General features: G+C 35.2%; 1 protein-coding gene across 1 annotated transcript; it reads left to right on the top strand.

Moving 5' to 3' along the window:
- Positions 1–10,716: 10,716 nt before the first annotated feature.
- LOC106366830 (disease resistance protein RPS6-like) lies at positions 10,717–14,395 on the top strand. The gene is made up of 4 exons (XM_022692762.2): positions 10,717–12,184; positions 12,295–12,591; positions 12,673–13,080; positions 13,151–14,395. The coding sequence occupies exons 1-4, from the start codon at positions 11,081–11,083 to the stop codon at positions 14,315–14,317; spliced, it is 2,976 nt and encodes a 991-aa protein (XP_022548483.2). The 5' UTR covers positions 10,717–11,080; the 3' UTR covers positions 14,318–14,395.
- The last annotated feature ends 587 nt before the right edge of the window (positions 14,396–14,982 follow it).

Here is a 14,982-nt window from a genome sequence, read left to right as displayed (position 1 = left end):
TAAATTAGTGAATAAGTTATAAACTAATATTAAATCAATAACCTAGACAATTAAAAGTCTAAAACCTAATAAAAATATGACAAAGATAATAAAAATAACTAGATATTTAATAAACAAATATAAATTTAATGTTATTAAAATAAAATTCGTTGGATATTTTTTATATTAATAAATTAGTGAGTCAACTAAAAACTAATAATAAATCAATGATTAAGCTAAAACCTAATAAAAACATGACAAATAAGCAAAATTAGCTAAAATTATGGAGAACATGACAATCAGCAAATTCACTTTTAAAATAATAGTATAGATAGAGTGATAGATGATTTTCTTGTACTATTAAAATTTGGTGTAAAATATTGTTGTTTTTATATATTAGTATTGAATTACTTATATGAGTCTTGAACAATAGTTTATAAGTAAGAATTATTTATATTTATATTTTGGATATTATATTTTATTTAATATATGAATTTGTATTAACATTAATTTGGCAGGTTGTATACACAGAAAATCTGAACCATTTGTTAAAATTGTTGAGATTATTAGAAAGTTGACAAAACTTCGGTTTACATATTCCAAAAAATATTATGCAGGTTCTCAACCCGTTACGGAGGATTTTAGAAAAAAACATTAGTTACACGGTTTATTTTAATTATAAAGATTCTTAGAAATATTTTTATACATCTTGCAATAATTTAGGCAGATTTTAAGATATATAACAAATCTGCATAGATCCTAACTATTATTCATAAAATATATATCAATATATAGAATATATAGACTAAAATTTGAGCATATTCTTTCGTAAGTAAATCTATTGTTAGACAAGTATTTCCAAACTTCAAATTTCTATAGGTATTAGTTACCAAATATAACCTAGAAAACATGTATTTTTCATAATTTTGTTAGTCTAAAATCTTAATATCTGGATTGCTAAATTATAATATAATATATATATAATTATTTAAAATCTATTATTTTTACTAAACAACATACTATATAAAAATAATAATGAAACAGAACATTGTACGAAAAATCAATACTATACATTACAAAACATAACACTATACAAGTTAGTAATATATTAATATATATATATATATATATATATATATATATATATATATATAATTAACAAAATATACCAACTTTACCAAATAAAACAAAATACAAAATAAACAGTATGTAAAAACACTATATAAATATTTCTTATACACTTATTATAAAAACAAAATACTGTTCGAAGTAAAATATTTTGTATAATTGTTTCTAAAACTTTATATACTAAAATATATGCATATAATTTCAATATATTGTGGTTGTTAAAATTCGCTTATTTAAGTGTTAACCAAAAACAATATATTCGGATGACCAGATTGTTGATAACCAAATTACAGTAAATGTGCTCCAAAAATTGTTATATTTTTTGTTGGACCATCTATTCTATTAAAATAGATGTCACAACCTAATATCATGCGTAACCAAATTACAGTAAATGTGCTCCAAAAATTGTTATATTTTTTGTTGGACCATCTATTCTATTAAAATAGAAGTCACAACCTAATATCATGCGTAATTTTTTTAAGTTGGAACATCCTTTAGAAAATTACTTAAATAAATTTTTGTATACATATTTGATTATTTTAACTATTCTAAAATAAATCAATAGACATTCTCATTTTCTCTCTGAATTACATCTAAATAAAATCTTTTCATATCTTTTTATTTACAATATTAATATATTTTTTATTTTTCATTAAAGCAAATATTTTAAAATATTGAATTACTTTTGTTTTTGTTTATTATATAAATTTATATTTTGTTTTTTACTTAAAAAAACCTTTTAAATATTTAACTAATTTTGTAATTCTTAAAATATAAATGTATACTTCATTTTCACTAAAATAAACCTTTTAAGTATCTAATTAATTTTGTAGTTATATTAAACTCATGTATAATTTTGTATTAAATTTGTGATATTAATTTAACATAATTTATTTCAATTAAAATCTTTCATCTCTAACATTTTATGATTTATTTATTTGGAATTCTGTACCACAATGTTGAAAATATGCTATCAATCTAAATAATCGGTCTACAAAAACTATTGTACCACTACCAATTTATGTCATTAACATAAATAACAGATGAATCATTGAAAAAATATATTTCATATGAATATTTTTGTTTTTAGTGTGCTTATTATCAAATGTAGTTGTAGGTTTAAGTGTTAATTATATAACATGATGTATGATAGATGAAGAATTGCAAGAAAAATTTAACATTCAAAGATCTATTGTACTAGCTACTAGGCAGATTATTCAGGACCTAGGCGTTAGCAAACTATTCATATATATATATATATATATTATACATTTATATGACATATTTTAGTTTTAAATTTAATTATAAAATTATTGTAATGAATTATCAAAATAAGATATACAAAACAAAAGAAATTAGACAAATTTGCAGATTTATAATAACATTATTTCTTAATGTAACATATTTAGACTAATTTAGATAGAATGTAACCCATTTTAACCAATTTAGAACAGTTTAAATCAATTTGAATCGTATAAATTGGTATAAATCAGATTTTAAGAAAATCGTTTTGGATAAGACCGAGTTTTTGCCACGCCGCCTAGACCGATTTTTAGAACATTGGTAAATAATCCAAGAGTTTTGGGTTAGAAAAGTATAATCACCAATAGACAACATAAGAAACCTCAGAAACACATATAATAAAGAGAAAATTAAGGTTTAAAAGGATAGAAACAAACACAATTTACAATTTCTGGTTTAATAATCTAAATGAAACATATGTTTTATAAATTATACTAATATAGGTTATTCAGTCAAATATTTAATTCATACAAATAATTCGATTAACATATATGTATGACCTAAACCTAAAATACAAGTATAATCGTAAAGAAATTAATTACTTTCTAAATTAATAAATTGAACATAATTTGTCGTAAATATCACATAATGTAAGGTTTTAGTTAATGTTCATGTTTAAATAAGAAAGATATCTATAATATTTTGAAACAATAGATTAAATTACTGTATATAAACTATAAAACTGTTGTCTTTGTATTAAACTATTAGTAATATGATAAATGTTAAAATTATATACCACTAATCATATATATCAAAGATTTATATGTATAAAAATGAAAATAATTATCCGCACAACAGTGCGGATCAAAATATAGTTTTAAATTTAAATGATAATTTTATATTGGTAGATAAAAGTAAAATTCTAAAATAATAGAATAGATAAAGTGATACCAATTTCGAGAATGATATCCGTGGATATTAGCAACATCGGTCAACGCTTGCTTCCATTGATTTTTCTTTTCCTCTGTTTTGTTATGGCAAGTCTTGTCAAAAACCTCTCCAAATTCTCCAGTCTGTTTCCTGACATGAGTAGGATCCAACCTGTAGAAGATCGGTATGACAAGTTGGCCAAAAATGTCCTTACATTTCTTGATTTCCAGCAACTCATCAAGGTACCAGCTTGAAGATGCATAGTTTTTCGAGAAGATTACCACGGCGATCCGTGAATCTCTAATGGCTTGTTCCAGCTCGGGGCCAATGGACTGGCTTTTCTTGATTTCACTGTCTTTGAAAGCACTGATCAGTTTGCGATCAAGCTCCTTTAGTAAATGGCTTAGGAAAGTTTGACGGACATCTTCGCCACTGAAGCTTGGGAAAACATCGAATAGCCAATTGCGAGAAGAGGCCATTAGATCATTAGTATCTTTCTAGGAAGTGGCAAGATAAAGAACACAATAACTGGTAGTTGAGAGGACAAAATCAAAAGAAACTAGAGCAGATAATCGTCGTTTTGATGATGGAACTCATATCATGTCACTAGTTTTGGTAAACTTCATGGAAAGTTAAACGAAACTTGTTGGACAATAGTTGAGGAAAGTCAACAATGTCCCTCTCTAAACAAATAATACAAATTATGGGCCAACCAAATCTTTCTGCTACGAGAGCAAGCGAGTCATCAGACATAAATATACTTACACATTTTGACCGGGTCAAAATTTGGAACTTTCTAAAGTCAAATTTCTGCTATACATGCACATTTAAATCTTATGCATAAGTTAAGAAATCGTTTAGTTTTATTTTAAACATAAAACATCATTTAGTATTTCAAACATAATTTAACTAATGATAAATAAATATTAAAACTTTAAACACACAGAAACCTAATTAGTTTGGCACTAAAAGTTAAAACATGATCTTCTTTTTTTGACAAATGGCTACTAAAATTTTAAAAATCATATAATTTGATAAAAGTTTCTCTTTTTTTTTAACACCAACAAATTTTCTCTCTAAAATATCAATTTTAGACTTTGCGTGTACACAAAATTTGCAGAGAAACATAAAAATACTACTAATAATAGTTATTTATTTATTGGAACGGCCATGTAAAATCACACATCTAGAGAAACCTAAGAAAATACTAGTAATGATTATATATATTTATTTATCTAGATTTTAGTTAAATGTTTTCATTTTTCCAGATATTTAGCTTTTGTACATCTATTTGGATTAATTACAACTTTTCATTTCAGTTATCATATATATTTATTTGTTAATATTGACAAACTGATTCTTGTATTCATGTGAAATTCACACATGTTATTTTTAGTCATATTTGACTCTACTATGTTGTTTCTCCAATTGGCTAATTTGTATATTTATTAAAAAGTTCCTTCTCAGTGTATCTTTATATTTTTTTACAATATTTTTTTCTATTTTACAGTCAATGATTTCCAATTAATGAGTTTCTCTATTTTATTCACATTTTTGAATATTCATTAGTTTTTTTTTCTTTATTTTGAGAAGTCAAGTTTTTTTTACCAGATAAAAGAAATATATTTTACAAAAAATCAAAAGTTTCTACTCCCTCTGTCTCATTACAGTTAATGTTCAAAGTTAATACACATAGAATAAGAAAATACAAACTTTTCTACTATTATCTTGATTACATAAAACATCTCTAAAAATAAATCAAACAATAGGTAAAAAAGGAGTATTATGTAATTGATCACTAATCTCAAACAACACTAAATCAAAGACAGTATATATGTGATTATAGGTAAAAAAGTTTGTTGAGAAAGTTTCTAACTTTGACATAATAAAAGGTACCAGATATAAGGCGAATCCAAGTGATCATGGACGCCTGGCTCTGCTAAGCAACCGAACGACCTTAGCTATCCTGCTTCCGAGGAAGGCTACTCAATCGAGTGCCTCGACTAATGGAAATCAAGCAAATGAACATCCATATTCTTCCTCTATGACCATAACAAAAATATAATGTGTCAATATTAGCAACCTCTCTGATGAATGTTTGATCTTGTAGAGGAAATATTCTATTGGTACCCAAAAAGTCTCCGTTAGACTTGTTCACAAACGGCCGTGTCGTTGACTTTCTTCGAACAAACATGTATATATCCTTCGACCAAACGGGCCCATTTTCTCTTGGCATGTATCCAATTTTTTTTTGTAAAATGAAAACGGGTGGCGTTGACTTTCTTCGACCAAACATGTATCCAACAAATTTCATAATGGGTTCCATTATTCATAAAAACGATGATGTATCCCAAGTTCTGTAAACGTTTTCCTCTCAGTTACGAGCTATTGTTCTTCACTTCGTGACTTTCCAGTTTCCAATAGTTGTTTTTTCTTTTTCTTTTCTTTGCCTAATGGATTATTGTAATTGGCTATACGATGTTTTCCCGAGCTTTAGTGGGGAAGATGTGCGCATAAATTTTCTTAGCCATTTTCTCAAGGAGCTAGATCGAAAACTGATCAAGGCTTTCAAAGACAATGAGATCGAGAGAAGCCACTCGATTGCCCCTGCGCTTGTAACCGCGATTAGGACGTCCAGGATCGCGGTCGTTGTGTTCTCGCCAAAGTATGCCTCTTCGAGTTGGTGTCTGGACGAGTTGGTGGAGATCGTGAGATGTATGGAAGAGTTGGGTCAACTAGTTCTGCCCATTTTCTATGGTTTAGATCCATCTCATGTCAGGAAACAAACGGGCAAGTTTGGAGAGGGTTTTGCCAAGACTTGTAAGATGAAAACAAAAGCTGTGAATTTGTATAAACGTGTTGTTGTATTCATTAGATTGCCTTCGTATATATATTACACAAATCACCGACTTAGTGAATATTCTCCTAACTACTCTTATCTTTATCACAAACTATACAAGTTTAACTAACTTCATCATTATCTACTCCAATACTCCCCCTCAAGTTGGGAAGATGCAAGTTTCGAACTCCCAACTTGAACAACAATTCTTCAAATTGAACTCTCCCTAGCGCCTTCGTCAACACGTCTGCCAACTGCTCTGTTGTACGAACATGCACTGTCTCCAACAACCCATCTTGAATCGCATCCCTAACTTGGTGACAATCTGATTCGATGTGTTTCGTACGTTCATGAAACACCGGATTGGCTGCGATATAAATTGCAGACTTACTATCACAGTACATTTTTGAGGGCTGACGTTGCGGAGCTCCCAAGTCACACAGAAGTCTCCTGAGCCATTTTACTTCCCGCGTAGCCTGTGCCATAGACCTATACTCAGCTTCTGCCGACGAATGCGACACCACTCCTTGTTTCTTTGTCTTCCATGACACAGGTGAGTCTCCCACAAATGCTACATAAGCACTTAACGATCGCCGTGTCACTGGACAAGCCGACCAGTCTGCATCACAATAAATCGACACACGCAGATCACTCTTGGAGCTTAAAACAATCCCCTGACCTGCTGTTCCTTTCAAATATCGCACTACCCGAAGTGCTGCTTCCCATTGCAATTCTCTCGGACTCTTCATGAACTGCGACAATATGTGTACTGAATATGATATGTCGGGGCGCGTAATGGACAAGTAGATCAAACGCCCCACTAACCTCCTATACTTCTCGGCATCTTTAAGAAACGGACTAGAGTCCAAACTCAACTTATGACGTTGCTCCATGGGAGTTGCTACTGGTTTCGATCCAAGCAAACCCGTATCTGCAATCAAGTCCAGCGCGTACTTTCTTTGTGACAGCACGAACCCTTCTTCACCACGTCCTACTTCTATGCCAAGAAAATATTTTAACTTCCCCAAATCCTTCATGTGAAAACATCTGCTCAAATAATCTTTGAACTTAGTCACTAGCTTCTCATCATTTCCACACACCAGTAAATCATCTACATAAATAAGCACTCGAAGCTCCATTCCTCTTTTGGAATAGACGAACAAGGAATAATCAGCATAAGAGTGCTTGAAACCATACTTCTTCAACGCATCCGTGAGCTTAGAAAACCAACACCTTGGGGCCTGACGTAATCCATAAATCGCTTTACGCAACTTGCATACTTTGTTTGGATCAGAACACTGAAATCCTAGAGGCAACTTCATATACACTTCTTCTTTAAGCTCCCCATGTAGAAAAGCATTGTGTACATCCATTTGATGCACAATCCAACCTCTTCCTGCTACTACACGTAATAGACTACGAACTGTGGTCATCTTGGCAACTGGCGCGAAGGTCTCCTTGAAGTCTCTCCCTTTAACTTGCCTGTTACCCAAAGCTACAAGCCGCGACTTAGGTCTTTCCATTGTACCATCTGCGTTATACTTATACTTGTATACCCACATGTTTCCTATTGCTTTCTTTCCTGGTGGCAAATCAACCACGCTGAACGTCTCATTCTCCTCGAAGGCGTCAATCTCCTTTTTCATTGAGTCTCTCCAAATTTTCTGCTGCACCGCTTCTTTGTAAGTTCTTGGTTCTTGATAACTCGTTATGGCCGCAAGAAAGGCTTTATGATCTGGTGAAAAATATTCATCAGAGATGTAGTTATCAATAGGATAGGGAGTAGTACCTTTAACCGTTCGTGATGACTCTGATTTGATGATGGGAGTAGTGAGCTTGTGATGGGGTTTTTCTTTCAAATGCTGCGCATTGTAACACACATAATCTCGTAATTTCACAGAGGGAACCTTCTCTCTGAGACCTCTTCCCATCTCCTGTTCTGCTGCAACTTCCTGAACAGCCTCTGTCACACTACCTCCGGTTACTTCATCACGTTCTACTTCATTGCTACTAACTACAGGAGTTGGACTGGAAACCATAGTAGAACATTCTGTCTCTCCAGTTGTACCCTCTCCTGCCTCAGGCGTCTTACTCCCCCTGTTTCCATCGGTTATATCCATAACCCAATCATCATCAGGACCTCCAGTCGCTACTTCAATTGTTGCAGGTTCCATATTCATTTGACTAAACGGAAAAACATCTTCCGTGAAGCTCACGTCTCTTGATACAACAAACTCATTTTTGTCTAGATCATACATTCTCCACGCTTTCTTTCCAAAAGGATACCCAACAAACACACACTTCCTGCTTCTCTCCCCGAACTTATCCTTACTTCTATCTCTCCTATGCACGTAGCACTGTGAGCCAAACACTCTTAATGTTTCATAAGCAGGTCTGGTCCCAAACAAAATCTCATACGGCGAGCGGCCCTTTAAGACTTTAGTAGGCGTCATGTTAATGACGTGTGTTGCAGTAGATATAGCCTCACCCCAAAACTTCACCGGCATATTGGACTGAAACAACAAAGCTCTCGCAACATTTAGTATGTGTCTGTGTTTTCTCTCCACACGGCCATTTTGCTGTGGAGTGCTCACACAACTAGTTTGATGCACAATTCCATTGTCTTGAAAGAACTCTCTCAAGCACATAAATTCTTGACCATTATCGCTTCTCACCTTTTGAACAATCTCACTGAACTGTGTCTTTGCGTAGGCACAAAATCTCTCCAATACCTTCTTGACTTCTGATTTTGCGAGCAACAAGTAAGTCCAAACTGCCCGACTATAATCATCTACCACCGTCAGAAAATATACTGCTCCACACGACGCAGGGACACGATATGGACCCCAAACATCCACATGAATAAGCTCAAAAATCTTGTTTGTTTTATTAATGCTATCAGGAAAAACATCTCTTGTTTGCTTTGCTCTATAACACACGTCGCAAGGACTAGAACAAGCCTTATTCAAAACACCAGAAAGTGCAGATATATCAGAAAAAACGGTAAAAGCAGGATGTCCAAGTCGTCGATGCCACAACAGTTGATCCTTGCTTGCATCAGCTCTGTTAGCTCGTCCCAACCTCACATCCTTAAAGTAATAAACCCCATCACGCTCTTCACCGGCTCCAATCAGAGTCTTCGAAGAACGGTCCTGCAAAACACAAATAGTATCGGTGAAAAGCGCAAAACAATTTGAATGCTTCAGTAACTTTGACACCGAGATCAGAATGCAGTCTAATTTCGGCACCAGGAGCACGTCCTTGAGTGATATATTATCTGTGAGTATCAGATCACCCATACAAGTCGACATCGATGTACCACCATCAGCAAAACCTACCACACACGGTGGAGTTCCTCTCACGTTGACAAGATGCTTCACATCTCCTGTCATATGATGCGACGCCCCCGAATCTATTATCACATCACCAAGATTTTTACCTGACAACTTCTCAGACGACGCGCTGGATCTTCCATCATTTATGATCTGAGTAATTGCCCTCCACTGATCTGGCGTCAAGTCTGAACCGCCAGAACTGTATGAGCTAGACGCATGAGCTGTATTTGCTGCTCCTCGTCCACCTCCTCTTCCAGTACCTCCACGACCTCTACCGGTACCTCTTCCTCGTCTTTCAGTCATCCACTCTGGGAAACCGATGATTTGCCAGCAATTGCTCTTATCATGACCAGTCTTCCCACAGTGAGGACAAACTCTGTCTCTGCCTCTGTTTCCATAACCAGAGCCATTGTTCTCTGTTCTCGTCGCATATCCATTGGACTCCCTTGTGTCCCGAGCTTCTTTGTGAGTTGTCTGATCATCTGTCTGCATTTCTTTCCTCGAGACAAACCCAATTGCTTCCTGCGACACAACCTCTCGAGATTTGGCAGAGTTCAAACGAGCTTCTTCTCTGATAACTTTCGCATAAGCTTTCCCCAAATCAGGTAACTCGTCTGCTTCGATGATCGCCGTAACAACATTACCAAAACGTGATTCATCCAACCCCATAATGAACTGATGTACCCGCTCTTCTTCACGTTCCTTCTCATACACAGCAGCCGCTGAACAACTGCATACTGGTGGAGGTTTGTACGTTTGTAGCTCCTCCCACATCATCGCCAACCGACCATAATAGTCGATCACTGCCTGACCATTCTGCCTACACGAGGCCAATTGCTCCATGAGCTGGTGCACTCTTACCTTGTTACCCACTTCAAAGCGTTTCTTCAAATTTTCCCACAGCTTGTGAGCTTCTGTGATGAAGGTTACGGTAGATCTAACTCTCGGTTCAATAGAGGTTCGAATCCATCCCACTATCATTGAGTTCACACTCAACCACGATTCAAGATTATCGCTATCTTCAGCTGGCTTAGGCAAGGTTCCATCTATGAACCCGAATTTCTTCTTAGCCCTAAGCGCATTCCCCATCTCCATCGCCCATTCATTATAGTTGTCTCCTTTTAATTTCACAGATGTGATCACAGCACCTGGATTGTCCGAAGGAAACAACGAGTATGGCGAGGTTACCACCAACTGTTTCGAATCATCATCACCCATGATGTTATTGACAACTTAGAAACGAAAAAAAAAAAACTTTCTTATGCGGATCTCCGCTCTGATACCATGTGAATTTGTATAAACGTGTTGTTGTATTCATTAGATTGCCTTCGTATATATATTACACAAATCACCGACTTAGTGAATATTCTCCTAACTACTCTTATCTTTATCACAAACTATACAAGTTTAACTAACTTCATCATTATCTACTCCAATAAAAGCAGTGAAAATCAGATGGCAGCAGGCGTTGACCGTTGTCGCGAATCTACTCGGATATCATTCCCAAAATTTGTACGACAATCTAAAACTCTATTAGTGCTATATATGTATGTCTTGAAATCTATGTTTCTACGTGACATTTGACAATGTATTCTTGTTGTTTCCTGTTAGCAATAACGAAGCAAAAATGATTGAAGTAATCGTCAATGACCTTTTGGGCAAACTGAATTTTACTCCATCAAAAGATTTTGAGGAATGTGTTGGCATTGAAGATCATATTGCTGAGATGAGCTTGCTGTTGGATATGGAATCTGAGGAAGTAAGGATGGTTGGGATATGGGGCCCATCGGGAATTGGCAAGACTACCATTGCAAGAGCCCTATTTAGTAGACTCTCTCGTCGGTTCCAGTGCAGTGTTTTCATTGACAGGAAATTCATATCTAAGATTATGGAAGGTTATAGGGGAGCCAACCCTGATGACTATAACATGAAGCTGAGTTTGCAAAGACATTTTCTGTCTGAAATTTTAGGCACAAGGCACATACAGATAGATCACTTAGGTGCGGTGGAAAATAGGCTAAAAAACCAGAAAGTCCTTATCTCTATCGATGATTTGGATGATCAAGTGGTGCTAGATGTATGTGCAGGTCAAGCTCATTGGTTCGGAAGTGGAAGCAGAATAATCGTGGTTACAAAAGATAGGCATTTTTTAAGGGCTCATGGGATTGATCATATTTACGAGGTCTGTCTCCCATCTGAAGAGCGTGCTCTTGAGATACTTTGTCGATCTGCTTTCAAGCAAAACTCTCCACGTGAAGGCTTTGAGAAGCTTGCAGTTGAAGTTACTAGACATGCCGGTAGTCTTCCTTTGGGTCTTACTGTTTTAGGTTCCACTTTGCGGGGGAGGGACAAGGCGTATTGGATGGATATACTGCCAACGCTTCAAAATGGTGTTGGTGAGGAAATAGACAAAACCCTAAGAATTAGCTATGATGGTTTGAATAGAGAAGAAGATAAAGTGATATATCGTCACATTGCATGTCTTTTCAATGGTGAGAAAGTCCCTTACATTAAGTTGTTGCTGGAAGATAGGAACCTGGGTGTAAATGTTGGGATCGAAAACCTAGTTGATAAGTCTCTCATACACGTAAGAAGCGATACCGTGGAGATGCACAGTTTGTTACAAGAAATAGGTAGAAAAATTGTTCGTGCACAGTCCATTGACGAGCCTGGAAACCGAGAATTTCTGGTGGATTTGGATGATATATGCGACGTCCTTAGTGAAAACAGTGTAAGTGGTTCCTACGTAAGGTTAATAGCGTGTCATTTGATAAAAGGAGGAACTATAGACAATATTAAGCTAATGTTTTTTTCTATCTTATTTTTTAATTTTATTTTCAGGGTACTAAGAAAGTTTTAGGTGTAGCACTGGATATGGACAAGATTCATGATGAGTTACATGTCCATGAAAATGCCTTCAAAGGGATGAGTAATCTCCGTTTCCTTAAATTTTACACGTTTGGAAAAGAAGCCAGATTGCGGTTAAACGAAAGCTTTGACTATTTGCCCTCAAAACTCAGATTATTGTGTTGGGACAAATATCCAATGAGATGTTTGCCTTCCAAGTTTTGTCCTCAAAACCTCGTCATTCTTGAAATGAAGAATAGCAATCTTGAAAACTTGTGGGAAGGCGTCTCGGTAAGATTATAGAATGGTTGTTATGTTCTTAGAACCTGGTTATGTGTAACTTCACTATATTTTTTTTTTTTTTGGTTTCAGCCGCTTGGACATCTTAAGAAAATGGATTTGTGGGGATCTAAGAACTTGAAAGAGATTCCCGATCTTTCGAAAGCCACCAGTCTAGAGAAATTAGATCTCAAGGGCTGTTCTAGTTTGGTGGAGCTCCCTTCATCTATTAGCAAACTCAATAAACTGACTGAATTGAACATGCCATCATGTACAAACCTAGAGACCCTTCCGACTGGAATGAACCTTGAATCCCTCAACCGCCTCAATCTCAAAGGATGCACACGCTTGAGAATTTTTCCAAATATCTCAAGAAACATCTCAGAGCTTATTTTAGACGAAACATCCATTACCGAATTCCCTTCAAATTTGTATCTCGAGAATCTTAATTTGTTTTCCATGGAAGGTATAAAGAGTGAGAAGCTATGGAAAAGAGCACAGGTACTTAGTTATAAACCTAAAAGTTTTCTCAGAGCTCTTTTACTAACACATTCAACATGTTTTTTTTCAGCCGCTTACACCTCTCATGACCATGTTATCTCCTTCTTTGAGGATCTTGTCTCTCTCGGATATCCCTAGTTTGGTGGAGCTTCCTTCTTCATTTCAGAATCTCCATAAACTTACAAATTTGAGCATTACAAGATGCAAAAACCTAGAGATTCTTCCCATGGGAATCAACCTTCCATCGCTCATTCGCCTTATTCTTAGTGGGTGCTCGCGGTTGAGGAGTTTTCCTGATATCTCAAGAAATGTCTTAGACCTCAATCTAAGCCAAACAGGAATAGAAGAGATTCCTTCGTGGGTTGAGGACTTCTCTAGGCTCAAATACCTATTTATGGAAAGTTGCCCTAAGTTAAAATATGTATCCATTTCTACACTGATACATCTTGAGATGGTTGACTTTTCAAACTGTGGGGCATTGACTGGAGCTGGTATGATTGGTTATCAAAGTGGAGAGGCAATGAGACCAGATGATATTGAAACAGAGGTACTAGCCCCCGAAGAGGCCTCTTCTTCTCTTCAAGATAATTTTTTGCCAAGAGTCAAATTCAGATTCATCAACTGCTTTGACTTGAATCTTGAAGCTCTTCTTCAGCAACAATCAGTTTTTGAGCAACTCATCTTGTCTTGTGAAGAAGTGCCTTCATATTTCACTCATAAAGCTACAGGAGCATCCACATCTCTGACCGTCCCTCTGCTTCAAACCTCTCTCTCTCGACAAATCTTCAGACTTCGAGCTTGCGCTGTTGTTGTTTTTGACCCTATACCAACCCTAGGTTCTGTTTGCGTGTATATCAAAGTAAGTTGTAGGTTCAAAGACGAACATGGAAACTACTTTGATTCTGCTTATCATCAAGAAAACATCACGGCATATAAGAAGGGTGGTCATATGTTTATATTCGATTATTGTTTCCCTCTAAATGAAGACAATGCTCATCTAGCTAAAATTAGCTGCGATCACGTGGATATACAGTTTCATTTCCCTTCTAATGTTCCCTGCAAACTGATAGAATGGGGTATACGACTGATAGAGGATTTTTCATCACCGGAGAACCAACTATTTAGTCCATCCACTGATGAACAGAATGTGGCTGATGAGTCTGACCACGGTGAAGAGTGTGAAGTCCAGGGCTGTTTTTCATTTGTGAATCTGTTTTTTGCTATTTGTCAATGGTGACTTTATTTTTGCTCTCATCATTTATGTTATTCTACATAGGTATACCACTACTACATATCGCCTAAATGCACACTAAGTGGTTTTTCGTTGAACTATGAAAAAGTATCTCCAAATAAAAACAACTTTTATTATAAAATAGCAGAAAAATCTTCAAAATAACATTTATTAAAAATAAAAAATAAAAACGTAATTAATTACATTAATAATAAAGACCTACATATTCTGAAGTATGAGATTTATGGTTTACTAAAAAAGTCTCTCCAACTCACTGTGACGATTCATGTTGTTCCTTTGGCACCGGAAAAAACAACTCATTTCATCGCCATGAAAGTTTCTCAAGGTATCACAATCAAAGATTCAAACTGACGTCAGCGAAAGCAGAGGTTTCTTGAATGGTCCTCCATGTAAATCTGCAAAAAAAAAAAAAAAAAAAATCCAGTCATCAATTACAAAATAGTTTTTTGATTGAATTGCGAGACATAACAGTATTATATTCAGGTAGCTTGATCCTTACCCGCATTCGCTTCCTGTTTTTCTCTGTCCCTTCACAACTGTCTTCACATTCGTGTTTAGGCTCATGATTAACCATGTTGTCTTCATTGGTTTCACAAACACCTGGAAGTGTATTTGGATTACGTACCAAGTTGGTTCATTGGTGATAAACA

This window comes from Brassica napus, chromosome A9 (genome assembly GCF_020379485.1).
Source record: "Brassica napus cultivar Da-Ae chromosome A9, Da-Ae, whole genome shotgun sequence".
In the NCBI taxonomy this organism is placed as follows: Eukaryota; Viridiplantae; Streptophyta; class Magnoliopsida; order Brassicales; family Brassicaceae; genus Brassica; species Brassica napus.
The sequence above is the reverse complement of the archived record's forward strand: the minus strand, read 5'-3'. Positions and strand labels throughout refer to the sequence as shown.